The 14420-nt window shown below is 39.5% G+C and overlaps 1 protein-coding gene across 1 annotated transcript in view; it reads right to left on the bottom strand.

Annotated features, from left to right (window-relative positions):
- C4BPA (complement component 4 binding protein alpha) overlaps positions 1–9780 on the bottom strand; it is a 47101-nt gene extending 37321 nt beyond the window's left edge. Inside the window, exons 1-3 of the mRNA XM_070474543.1 lie at positions 9579–9780; positions 1182–1345; positions 32–214 (exon numbers count right to left, since the gene is read on the bottom strand). Of these exons, the coding sequence (XP_070330644.1) occupies positions 32–214; positions 1182–1345; positions 9579–9610 (379 nt within the window). The 5' untranslated portion in view covers positions 9611–9780. The remainder of the gene's footprint in view (positions 1–31; positions 215–1181; positions 1346–9578) is intronic.
- Positions 9781–14420: the final 4640 nt, after the last annotated feature.

The raw sequence follows: 14420 nt of genomic DNA on the forward strand, positions 1-14420 counted from the left end.
ACAAATAAGAGAAATGAATGTTCATACTTACTGACACAAAACTCTCTGTATTTCCAATTGCCTGTTACCTCACAGGTAAGAGAGTAACTTTTTGAACTTATCCTGTAGCCAGGACGACAGCTGTATCTCAGAGTAGTTCCAGTTTCAAATGTTGTCTCATTTAACTCATTTATTGGATAAGCAAAGTCTAAATAGGGTGGAATACCACAACTGCCTGAATACCAAAATGAGAAAACACTCAAGTTAGAGCTTGAGGCACAGCATCCTAAAGTTTCAGTGGCATTACTTTAGGGCAGGGACCATTCTTTTCTCCTCTAATCAAGAAAAATAATAACTCCCATTATCCCCACTGTTCGATGAATCCAGAGAGTAACTAGTAATACATGTTTGTTGATTAACGACAATGAAAAAGATAAAAGGCATAAATTTTTCATTTCTTTTCTCCTATAAATGATTTATCTTAAAAGGATAGCAGACAAGATTTCATCAGCCTATCAGATTGCCCATATCTGCTGATTCGTATGCATCCATGCAAATCCAGAAATACAACAGTTTCTTCAACAGAAGTATATCACTTCATTAATAATAACAGAAACTTACCATTTAATTAATAGTAACATTACATAGCATTGGTTGTTTCAGAGAACAGAAACTCGGTGGCTAGGAGAAGGATGACTATAACATTTCTAATTTGTCCTTTTTGCACCCTGTATTTTGTGTGGTCTGGAAGCATGACAATCTTAATCCTGCTTTACTTGCAAGAACAAAATATAGGGCTGATTTACCTTTTAGGAGCCACACTAGAAGTTTATACTTTTCCTGTCCATTCTGGATAAACCCACAGGAAGTGAAGATTGTTTAGTCAGGCTTATAGATAATACAGATTTGTTTCAAGTCATGGTTGGGGATAGATTGTTTTGGAAATCCCTGAAGAAATTCTAGGAGGAAATCTCTACAAAACTGACTATGTGTAAAGCAAATGACCCCTACATTCCAAATTATACCAAATCCCCTTAAGTTCCAAATTCTGCATAAATTCCAAACTCCGTCAAATAAACCCTTTGTTGCTAAAGCTGAATTTCTGCTAAAAGCTTAATCAGCTGTTTGTTAGTCTTAAAAGTGAAGGAGCAGATGATCTTGAAACTTTGCTGACAATTTGAACTTCTCTCCCTATTACTCACCAAGAACAGTGGCCAACAGAGTAGCAACCAGGGTCACTTGGAACAAAATTGGATCAGAGATACTCCACAGCCTACAGAAGGGCCAGGATGCCATTGTCCCCTTGCTATGAAGGATCACAACTGGAACTCTCTGATGCTTCATTGACACCTTTCTGCTGAAAGAACTCAATTTAAAAAACAATCATGGAATTCCTACTTTCATAAAGCACTAGGATCATGCTATGGGATCCATGTCTTGAAGAAATTACAGCCTAGAGTTGGAAGAAAAGACAGGTGCACAAATGTTGCAACATGAAACAGTAGATGTGAGCCTCTGAAGAAGCACTCTGCTCAGGAAAGAGATTCATTCCAAGTGGAGAGACGGGAGGTAGCTTAATCTGAGTTAGGTATTCTGTAAAAGTTAGAAAAGGTAGGCAGGGCATATTGTGGAACAGAACATAGCACTACAGTGTGGCTGGAAAGTAAGGTGTTGCAGATGGTTGTCAAGCAGGAGGCAGCTCTCAGGTGTGTCTGAATGGGACCTAAGAGCCAAGGATAGGAATTTACAGATGTTACTCTTTAGAGAGTAAAGAGCCATTGTTTTTGAGTTTTGTTTTGATTTGGTTTTGGTGTGTTTGTTTTTAATATGTCCTTAGAGTGATACATTATTGTACCTTAATATCACTAGGGTGGATGTATTAAACATATATGACAGATTGAAATGAACAGAGGAGAAACAGGGAGATTGATTAAGAAGACTATAGCAGTTGGCCAGGTGAGCCACAGAGATGATCAGACCAAGGAAATGGCAAAGGCGTTAGAGAAAATGAAATAAATTTAAAATAAAACAAAAAGCAGGAAAATTATAAGATGGGGGGAGAAAAGAGTTGGATCATCACGTATAACATTGCAGTTCCTCATGACAACTATCAACTGAAACAATAAACCAAGCAATTTGCAGTTTTGGGGGGGAAAGATGGTTTTATCTATAGATATGTGTAGGGGCTTTCCAGGTGGCTCAGCGGTAAAGAATCCACATGCCAAGCAGGAAACACAGTTCTATCTCTGGGTCAGGAAGACCGCCTGGAGAAGGAAATCGTAACCCACTCCAGTACTCTTGCCTAGGAAATCCCATGAGTAGAGAAGCCTGGCAGGCTACAGTCCATGGCGTCACAAAGAGTTGGGCATGACTTAGCAACTAAACAATAACAACACAGAAAAATGTAGATATACGTATATAGGTGTATAAATAAAAATATATGTGACAAATGTACTTTCATTATTTAATAAGACTATTTAAAGACTTATTTAAAGCTAAATCGTGAAGAACATTTTCTCTTCACCACACTCCTGTTCCCATTGGGGTGGGGGGGGAACAGTGCATCTTAAATTTAAGTTAGAATTATCTTTGTCTTCAGAGGAACACACAAAGTTAAGCCCCAATGAAATACTGAATTTCACCTTTTATTCTGATATGTCTGTTAGAACCACACGATTCTAACTCTCCCCATGTGTCCATAATTCATACTAATTGAATATCCATTTAGATAAAGGGGGTCCCCTCAATATTTGCCTCAAAGACGTTTCTGTCCCACATTTAGGGGGAAAAGATTCATAGTGGCCCTTCTCACAACCCAGAGGGCTTCAACTTCTTCACTGAGCAAAGACTCATCTAATCTTATCTTTGCAAAACTAAGTTCTGACACTCAGGCCTCCACCTGCTGTCAGCTGTGGGTAACTCCACCCCCACCACATGAGCTCCCAACTTGGCCACTAGGAAAATTCTGCAAAAAAAAAATAAAAATAAAAAAACTGTTGAAGAATTTATCAAATATCTTTAGTTATTTACAATGTGCTTGCAGAATTTGTACTGGAAAAATTGCAAAGAGTCCGGACCAGAGTTCTGAGCCCCTCTTTTCTTGTTTTCCCTTCTGTTTTCTCAGTACCTCCCTTCTGGTCTCTAGTCTCCACTCCGAGCAATCTGATGAGACTGGAGACAGTTGCGGGTACAGCAGGGTCCACACGATGAAGACCAGTCCACTAAATCATCTGCAAAATTTACAAAATATCACAAATTTCTCCCACCCAATTAAAGCTGTTATAAACTATAAAAACCATAGGAATCAGTTTCTTTCATTTTTGATGTCAGTAAATGTGTCATGTTTATTTAATTTCAGTGAAATTAAAGAGATTTAAAAATATCTGTGTGTTGGCAAAATGGAATTTGACTGTAATCAAGAGGATAACAGTATAGAGTAAAATTTTTCCCCATGAATTTCTGTTGTTGTTACAATATTCACAAGAAAATTGTATACATAGAACATAATGAGAAAAATATTTGTGAGTACATTTATAAAGATATAGCCATAGATTGAATCCTTAGTTTCAGGAAAGTGAACAATACTTAAAATGCTATTTCAAAAATAATATTCATTAGTTATGTTCAAAAAGAATATTTATAACCATTGAATACATTCAAAATGAATACTTCTTAGAATGATATTAACTAAGCTGATAATGTGAGAAGTTCAGCAAATTGATTTCAGTGAATTGATCCTTCAGGAATGGGCATTCATCAAACTGATTTCTGATGACTAACTTTTTAGTCATAATCCAGCTGATCTGGACAACCCAGATCCCTGACATTTCTAAACATGTTCTTCTTCTACCCCTGCCCATATCATCTTCCCTCTCACCATTTCCTCTTTAGTTCCTACTCATTCCAGCAGTCCCTTCTCCAGGGTCCCCTCCTATCCTCCAGACCAGTCTCCAGTTTCCAATTACAACTGAGTGTTTATAATTCTGATTCTGACTTGGCTTAACTGACAGCTGAGGTCTGCCTTCCCCAATGGACCACAAGTTCCTTGAAGTCAGAAGGTGGGCTGTTAGTCATCTTTGCTCTCCAAGATACCTAGCACTGTGCTTCACTCAACGTGCTCAAGAAATGTTGGTTGAATTTACTTTCAAAAGTACCTAATGCTAACATGCTAAAAGTATGTTTTCAAGAACAATAATACCATTCCATGTCTACTCTTAAACCGCTTGCTTTGTCAAGGTCAGATTTTAGCTGATTTTAAAACAAGGCACATCTGCTATCTTAATGAGAACAGATCCCAGTGATTTTACTCTAGGCTGTTCTCCATCCTTTACCCAAAAATACCATACCATTAACCATAAAACATAGTATAGTGGTAAAGGAAAGAATAAACAAATACCACAGTCCATGACAGGAGCTAAAAGGCAGCCACACTCACGTCCAGACCCCTTGCTGTGGTGAGAGATTAACATCATGGCCACAGACACAGTGCTGGGGGCACAGTAGCACAGCATGTGGCCAGACCCTGGGGCATGAGCGCTGAAGACAGACCTAAGCCACGTGGATGCAGGCCTGGTTCCCCCACGTGGGAACTGGGTGCCCGTGCGCAAGAGAACCAGCTCTCTAAGCTCTCAATCTCCGTATTTATAAATTGAGAATAACTATACCTGTCTCCCAAAATTGCTGAGAGGGTTTGGTTTGGTGCACGGACAGCACATACTAAATATCCATGAGAAATGTTAAGGAAGAGGATAACAGCGTTGGTGTTGGAATGTGATTCTAACAGAACCAGAACTCCTAGAGTCAAAACATCATCACGATAATGACATAAAATCATAATGGCTACAATTCCAGGAGACTTTAGCTAAGCCCTGATAAAGAGGAAAAGACTCTGGACTTGGGTCAGAAGTCTTGGACAGGTTTTCGCCGTGGCCCATGGTAATAGTGAGGCCCAGTGCATGCTGCATGCCACATGCTAAGTCCTGCCCGACTCTGCAACGCTGTGGACCATCGCCCACCAGGCTTCTCTGTCCATGGGATTCTCCAGGCAAGAATACTGGAGTGGGGTGGCATTTCCTTCTCCGGTGAATCTTCCCCACCCAGGGGTCGAACTTTTGTCTCTTACATTTCCTGCACTGGCCAGCGGGCTCTTTACCACTAGAGCCACCTGGGAAATGAGAGCCAGGACCACACCCAGAGCAATATCAACGGCACCCCCAGGGGTCCCTCCTGGACTTCTGCTTCCCTCATCTTTACTGTCTTCTTGGAAGGAACTCTCACTCTATGACCATCACCTATGAATCACTCACAGACCTCTGGGCCCAATGTTCTCCTATGGGTACAAAAATTTATATGTGCCATAAATTCAATTATTAATTTAAAAAATTCTTACTCTGCACTATTACTTACCACATGTCAATTCTGAGCCTTTCAGGCCTGCCTCCTTTATTCTTGTTGCTAACTAGAAAATTCCTGTGCCAAGCCTTATGACTGAATTTTTATAAAAGTCTGAAAGAAATCTCTGCAAAATAAGGAGGAATTATTTTCTCTTCCCTTGAAATTACAGAATAGCAGATACCTACATCATAAATTGACCTGCAAATGTTATATCTAACAAAGGGATTGTTTCCAACACTTGAACATAACTTTTAACCTTTGAAAAGTCTATAATTCTAACTGGTTATCTTAGAAAATTATTTTTTGTCTTAGATAATACTTAAATTAATTATTCTGGTTTTGAAAGTTATAAATACTTGTGAATTTCTTAGCAAGTCCAAAAATAAATTGTTACACTTTCTTCACTTGCAATCCTGAACATAAATTAAAACTTTTGAATGTTGGATTTCTTTTCTTTAAATTTCAGCTTTAGGCCCTTGGCTAAGAGGAGACTCTGCCTTGGGCCCGCCAGTGTAATAAACTGCACTCCACTATCAATAAAAAAAAAAAAAAAAAAAAAATTTCAGCTTTAATGAGGCATAGGTGATTAAATTGTTAGATACTTAAAGTGTATATCATGGTGATTTGACAAAGGTATACATTATGAAAGGATTTCTCCCTGCCCCCCTTCTAATTAATTAACATATCCATTATATCACATATTTGACTTTTCCCCACAGTGTAATTAAAAAATAATTGACATACATCATTACATAAGTATAAGGTATACAGCATGATGATTTGATTTACATAAATTGTGAAATAATTATGATAATAGGTCCAGGCAACATTCATCTTCTCATATAGATACAATAAATAGAAAACAAAGAAAAACAGACAAAATTTTTCCTAATGGTGAGAACTCATGATGAATCCTCAACAACTTTCCAATATATCATGAAGCAGTTAGTCATGGTCATCGTGCTGTGCATTACATGCCTAGCACTTATTTATCTCATAAATAGAAGTTCATACCTTTTAACCACATTCTTCCAACTCCTCCCCCCAACCCAACTCATACCCTCCACCTCTGGTAACCACAAGTCTAATCTCTTTTTCTATAAATTTGTTTTGGAGGGGTTTGGTTTTTTGTTTTGTTTTAGATTCCACATAGAAGTATATCTTTTCTTTTCAGAAATGACATTTAAGTTCTATATTGTCTTGGCAAATTTCAATTGTACATTATAGTATTACCACCCGGTTTTACATTAAATCCTTACATATTCATCTTATAGCTGAAAATTTATACTCTTTTACCAACCTCTCCTTGTTTCTCCCATTCCCCAGCCCCTGGCAACCACTTCTTAGATTTCTTACTTGAGAACAAAAATGCTTTTACAATTTGTTGTAATAAATCTCAAGGTTCAACTCAGTATTTCCTGCTGCTTTATTTGTGTCTCCCAGATATCTTGAGTCTAACATATCCAAAACTAAACATAGCATCTTCCTCTCAACACTGCTTGACCTTTGCTTTCTGTCTCAACTAAGGCAATAATCACCACTCAGTCTTCCAGACTAGAAACCTGGGAAGCCTAGCTTCCTCTCTCTTGTCACCTTTCCATATGCAAAGTCACCAAGTCTTGTCATGTTGGCTGCAGAAACACTAAGAATCTGTCATTCTCTCTTCTACCCACTTCCATGGCCAGGGTTTATGTTCTCAGAGTTTCCTTCACTCTGCCCTGTGTGAGCGCTAAGTTTCTTCAGTCGTGTCTGATTCTTTGCAACGCTATGGACTGCAGCCCTCCATGCTCCTCTGTCCATGGGATTCTCCAGGCAAGAATACTGGAGTGAGGTGCCAGACCATCCTCCAGGGGATCTTCCTGACCCAGGGATCAAACCCAAGTCTCTCAGGTCTCCTGCACTGGCAGGCAGATTCTTTACCACTAGCGCCACCTGGGAAGCCTTACACCACCCACCCTACAGCAAAAGCCTCCAAACAACTACAAGCCAGCTTTCACATTGATGCTGTTATATTACTAAAAAGCAATTTAGAAATTGCTAAACTGTTAGCAATTTAAAAACACCCACGGACCCCGGTTCTCTAGGGTCCCATAAGTCTCCCAACTCTCCCTCTACTGCTCACTTAAAACACTGTGCTTCAGCCACACACATGTACTTATCTTTCCCAAAATGCATCCTAGAACTTTCTAAACACCTGCAAGCATTTTCATATGATGTCACTAGTGTATGAGCGTTCTTAACTCCCAGCCTCTCCATGATGCACTTACCCAGATCAAATGCCACCTCATCAGTGAAGAATTACCCAACCCCTACACCCAAGAAATATCAATCTTTGCTATGCTTCCCTAATTACCTGTAATTGTAACACCACATTGTATTGTAATTATCTGTTCACTTTTGCCCCTTGTGATAGATTGTAGGACCCTTGAAGGCAAAGAAGGTGTTGATTCAACCTTCCAGTTTCTAACCTAATATTAACTGGCATAATAATAGTTATCCAATAAATGTGAAACAAATGAAATGCAGATTAGTTTTATCCTCAGAGTGAGAATGACTAATCACCGACTGAGGACCAAATGAAACAATCTGTGGGAAGTGCTTTGTACATTTTGAAGAGATGATTCCGTGATTCGTCTCCCCTTACTGGTTCCCAGGGTGTGTGGTGGCTCACTGGGCCGGGTGGAGCGTTCCCAGTTCATCACCATGACTCACTGTGGTCTCTCGGCAGAGCCTGCACAGGACTCAGCGAACCACAGAGTAGAGGTGGAGGCGCGGACTTACGAGCGGAGGAGACCCGGTTTGAGTCCCAGCAACGCCAGTCAATTTCTGTGATCTTGAAGAAGCTATATCAGCTCCCCAATCTCAGTTTCTCATCCTTAAAATGATGACATTAAACTTAGATTATCCTTCTATTCCCTACAAACCTTAGAATTATAGAATTGCCCACTGAAAAGCTAAGACTTCCTTAGCAAATGCCCTGATACTTCACTATCACCTTTTAAATTCCTATAGAAATGAAACCAACTCAAGAACTATAGTCACCATGGAAGGTCTCTTGTGAAAAATACCACTGGTATCTGCCAAGGCAGTACAATTTGAGAGGCTCCGGGAAAATCCTCAGCCTCCAAATTTCCCCTCTCGTTAGAGATGACTTTTATAAGTTAACTTATTTATTTAAGTATTAAATATTACTTTATTTAATTATTAAATATTAAAATTTAGTTATTTAAAATTCCATTTTTAAAAATTCAGATACTCTGGAAAAAAAAACTTTTTTTTCTCCAGTCTCAAGTGAGTATCTCCTGGCTCACACCTGCCCTCTCAATCATCCTCCCTGCAGACTCCAGAAATAACTTGCTTCCACAATTTTCTCTTCTTTCCTATAATTTCTTTAAATCTCATCAGCTCCTTCCTTCTGCACTATATTACAACATATCTCTAAACTTAACATAAACCTTCTTCGATGTTTCTTTCCCTTTTGGGCACTCTACTTTGTATTCTCCTTCACTACTACATTTAGGGACAGAACAAGAGTCAGCAAAGAGAAGGGTGGTTGAAGAATTAAAACTCAAACCAGAGGAGTACTATGTCTTGCCCAGTGAGAAGAGAAGGAAATTTCAAGAAGGAAAGCTAATCAACAACCAGATTCAAAAACTGAGGGAGAGAAAAGAAATTGAGACAATTCAGACCTCTAGCTTCAGATACTAACTGGATGCTAACCAATATCCTCCTTCTGAGTAAATCTAAAGGTCTTTGCTGTCAGTGGTGGAGGAGATAAGAGGTTCATAAAATCTTTAAAGGAAATTGCACCAATTTTCAGAATGTAGACTTTGGAAACCGGTCTCCTGTGTCTCTCTTTGGGACATCTGACTTATCTCCTGTCTCAACTCCCCCATGTGGAGAGGTGGTAAAGGATTTATCAACCAACACTCTCAACTTTTAGGTGCAATAATAAGAATAACTTCTTACTTCTTTCTCGCTTCAGTTTATTAGTATGCATTATTATTCCCCCACTTCTAATAGAAAATTGAAGCTCAGTAGGGATTACAAGTACTTCTCAAGTCACATTGTCTCCTAATGCAGTACCCCTAAAAACATTTCTGTTGAAAACACTCCAAATTTTGTCTTTGTATCATATAATCATGTTCTCTTTAAAGGGCCAAACCACCAGCCTTTCCCCAAGGTACCCCAAATAATCCACTGACCTGCAGACAGACGAGGAAGAAGACTCTATCATTGTTCCTTGGGTAGTTTCTTAAGGCAGAAGACTGCTTTGATCTGAAATAGCATTAGTTCCTCCCCAGATAAAAGTTTACAAGAACACCCTGGAGTTGGCCCCACCAAAAATTCCCTCACTTCCAGCCATGTGGTTGACTGTTCAGGGACGGCCAGATAGAAATGGATGGGCAGACAATCTCTAGTGACCCAGTGAATGATTAACAGCATAACTAAAGCAGTAGTGTTTATCTAATCTCCTTCTTCTTCACTAGCCCTTTCTTGATAATATGTTGCAATTGTTTATTTTCTTCTCTGCCAACCATTTCCCCTAAGTAGAAGGGTAATATAAATTTGATGCCAGAATTCTTTTTTTTTTTCCATAAACAAAAGAGGGTTATACAATATGCAAACCAGCTATCCTGGAAACTTTGGGTAGTGCAGGGTTCAGACTAGGTCCACAAAAGTGATACACTTTCCAAGATTCTAGGTCCAGCAGACTTTCCTAGGGTTCATAGGATGGCTGGCCTTCCCCTGTAATGGTCTCCAACCCACTCCAAGAAAAGTACAGAAGGTGAGGTACTTAACACACTTACTGAGTTCCCGGCAATGTGCAGAGTTGCTTGGAACCTAATTAGTACTTCAAAATTGCATGACCTCCAGAAGTTGGTCTAGCATTGAGCACTGCTCAGAAGGATGCAATGAAGGGTCAGCCATGTTTGTTATCACGTGTGGTCCTATGAACGCACTCCGACCTTATCCAGTTAAACTCTTAATCTTCAGGATTAAGGTTTGTGTGCTCAGGGGACTGCTACTAAAGGGAAATTTCTCATGACCATTTCACTTCTTCTGTGCATACATGCATGCTAAGCCACTTCAGTTATGGCTGACTCTTTGCAACCCTGTGGACTATAGCCCACCGTGCTCTTCTGTCCATGGGATTCACCAGGCAACAATACTGGAGTGAGTTGCCATTTTCTCCTCCAGGGGAGCTTCCAAACACAGGGATCTGAACCTGGGTCTCTTAGGCCTCCTGCATTGGCAGGCAGGTTCTTTACCACTAGTGCCCAAAATCTCAAAATTTTCAGAAAAGGAGTTGAACCACAGAAGAGGTTTTGGCAAAATATAGGAAATCTGAGCAGGGCATTGAATGAAAAGTGGAAATTACTAGATGAAAATAAGAAAGATACTAGAAGTAAAGAGAACATAAATGAGGAATTCCCTGGTGGTCCAGAGCTTAGCAGCAGTGGCAGCAGGACTGGAAAAGGTCAATCCTCATCCCAATTCCCAAGAAGGGGAGTCCTAAAGAATGTGCTCACCATTGGACAACTGCACTCATCTCCCATGCTAATAGGTCATGCTTAAAATCTTACATGCTAGGCTCAGCATTATGTGAACCAAGAACTTCCAGATGTCTAAGCTGGGTTTAGAAAAGGAAGAGGAACCAGAGACCAAATGGCCAACATTTGCTGGATTATAGAGAAAGCAAGGGAATTTCAGAAAAACATCTATCTCTGTTTCGTCAACTATGCCAAATCCTTTGACTGTGTGGATCATGACAAGCTGCGGAAAGCTCTTAGAGAGATGGGAATACCAGACCATCTTACCTGTCTCCTGAGAAACCTGTTTGTGGGTCAAGAAGCAACAGTTAGTATGGAACAACTGATTGGTTTAAGATCGAGAAAGGAGTATGACAGGGATGTCTGCTGTCACCCTGTTTGTTTAATCTATACACTGAGCACATCAGGCGAAATGCGCACTGGGTGAGTTACAAGCCAGAATTAAGATAGAGAATCATAAACAACCTTGGATATGTGGATGTTATCACTGTAACAGCAGAAAGCAAAGAGGAACCAAAGAACCTCCTGATGAGGGTGAAGAAGCGAGTGAAAGAGCTGGCTTAAGACTAAATATTAAAAAAAAAAACAAAAAACCTAAGATCATAGCATCCAGCCCCATTACTGCATGGCAAATAGAAGGGGAAAGTTGGAAGTAGTCACAGATTTCCTCTTCCTGGTCTCCAAAATCACTGTGGATGGTGACTGCAGCCATGAAATCAGAAGATAAATGCTTCTTGGAAGGAAAATGATGATAAACCTAAACAGTGTGTTGAAAAGCAGAGACATTGCTGACAAAGGTCCATATAGTCAAGGCTATGGTCTTTCCAGTGGTCATGTATGGTTGTGAGAGTTGGGCCATAAAGAAGGCAGAGCGCCAGAGAATTGATGCCTTTGAACTATGGTGCTGGAGAAGATTTCTGAAAGTCTCCTGGACAGCAAGGAGATCGAACCAGTAAATCTTATGGAAGGTCAACCCTGAATATTCACTGGAAAGACTAATGCTGAAGCTGAAGCTCCAGTATTTTGGTCATTGGATGTGAATAGATGACTCATTGGAAAAGTCCCTGAGGCTGGGAAAGATTGAGGGCAGAAGGAATGAGGGCATCAGAGGATGAGATGGTTGGGCGGCATCACTGATGCAATGAACATGAACTTAGGCAAACTCCCAGAGAGGGATAGGGAGGCCTGAGGGATAGTGAGGCTGCAGTCCATGGGGTTGCAAAGAGTCAGACACAACTGGGTGACTGAATAAGAGCAACCAGAGGTTAGGACTCAGCACTTTGCCAGGGCCCAGGTTCAATCCTTGGTTAGAGAACTAAGATCCTGCAAGCCATGTGGTGGGGCCAAAAACAGAAAGAGAGAGAGAGAGGACACAGGCCAAGTCACAAAAGTGAAGTTGATTTGCTGATTTAACAAAAATGAGCCTGGTGTACTGTAGTCCATGGGATCGCAAAGAGTCGGACACAACTGAGTGACCAATCTGAACTGAGAATAAAAGAGGACCCAAAATTATGCAGTCTTGACAATGAAGTTAGAGGAAATATAACCTTTAAAGCTGGGTCATCAAATTCCATTTCTCAGTCTGAGTCCTTTTCTTTACTTTCCACAGTGACTGTTCCAAATTTTTCTCTCCAGTTCACCAAATTGTCTTACTCTCAGCAAATAATCTTGCCTCCTACTTTACTAAGAAATCATTCCACATTAGCTTCTCTCTTCCTCAAATTGTCTTCCCTATTTACTCTTGTGTCAGAAGAGATTTATTTTCTTTCCTTCCTTATTTTCACTGTGTGTCATCCTGAAATGTTCCCTCAGTCTTACCAAGTCTCAAATTCAAGTTTTCTTCTGTTGTGAGATGTTGAACTTCTCAAAAGAACCTCCTATTTTCAAGCCCACTTTTTCTCTACAATCTCTTCATCCCCCCCATTGTGGTCTCCAATCTGGCTTCCGCCCACTCTACCGACACACCTCTGTGACATGTGCCCTTGTCTCCAAATCCAAAATTTCTTTAACTCATCCACTTTGGCTTCTCAGCAGCCTCTAACACTGCGGATCACCTCCTTTCTGAAGCTTCTCCTTCACCTGCCATTACCCTAAACTTTCGTGATTTCCCTATTTCATTAACTGTCCTTTCCTGTTTGTTATTACCTCCTCTTCCTACTTTTCACCCCCAAATGCAGATACATCCGAAGTTCTTCTTTTTAAAAATGTTTCTCTTTAGACACAGATGTATAGAACAGACTTTTGGACTCTTTACATCTTTTTATCTTTCCTGTTCTCATGCCTTTAACTGTTCCCTGTAGGGACTACCCCATAATACACCTTTATCTTTCATTTCTCTTTGAAACTCAAACTGATATTTTTTATTGCCCATTAGAAATTTTATAAGCACCTTTATACTCAACAAGGAAGAACTTCTCATTTCCTGCCCAGAAACTTCACCTTCTGACCACAAGATTAATTCAGGCTTCCCGGAATGGAATTTCAGACTCACCTTTAAACCCTTCCTCCCCTCATCCTCCAATGTTCATGAGTTGACAAGTTGTTTTGATTTCACAATGTCTCTCAAATCTGCTGTTTCTTTTCTATTTCTAATGCCAAACTGGCTCAGGTTTCCACTGCCTCTTAGGTGACTACTGCTGTGGCCTTTTCTTTGGCTTCTGTCTCAGTCCTTTTCCTGCTCTACCTCCACAGCATACTGTTGGGAGAGAAATCTGTGTTCTGTCCTTAGCACTGCCTTGCTTGACAGTTTTCCATCTCTACTCACTATCTACAAAATAAACTTCAAATTTTCTAACTTGACCTTTAAAGTTCTCCATAAACTGGCTTTAATGTGTCTTTCCCTCTCTCTCATTACCTCTCACGCTTTATTGAGGCTATGCCGATTACCCTAACATGCTCCACCCTTCTTGCCTCATTGCACCACCTTTTTTAAAAATTAATATTAAAATTAAATATAAAACATTAAAGAACTTGAAGAGAATTTTACCATTCTAAGACAACGGTTTTCATCTGCACTTACTATTGCTTGGTCCTTTTCTGTAAGAATAAAGGTTTTATATAAATGCAATTATAAGTACTTGCTCTTCTGTATTTTATTTTTAAAGATTATAAGATTATATTTTTAAAATTTTCTGTCCATAATTATCACTGCAAAAGACTGCATTACATTTGATGTATCCTAATTCTTAAAAATTTTCCTTAGATTGGACATTTCTAAAGCTCACAAGGTCTTGCTAGTTGCTACATAGACAATATAGGCAATAATATAATGAACAACTTAAAATTTAAAATAATTTTGGTCAAGTTATTTTAATCCTAGCTGTGGATTTACTTGGTTAAAAAGTTTATTACTTTATTTGCAACAATGTGGATGGACCTATAGGGTATTATGCTTTAGTGAAATTAGTCAGGCAGAGAAAGACTATAACACTCTATGTTATTACTTGTATATGGAATCTAAAAACTAAAACAAATGGATGAATACAATAAAAC

This window comes from Odocoileus virginianus, chromosome 11, assembly GCF_023699985.2.
Source record: "Odocoileus virginianus isolate 20LAN1187 ecotype Illinois chromosome 11, Ovbor_1.2, whole genome shotgun sequence".
Taxonomy (NCBI): domain Eukaryota; kingdom Metazoa; phylum Chordata; class Mammalia; order Artiodactyla; family Cervidae; genus Odocoileus; species Odocoileus virginianus.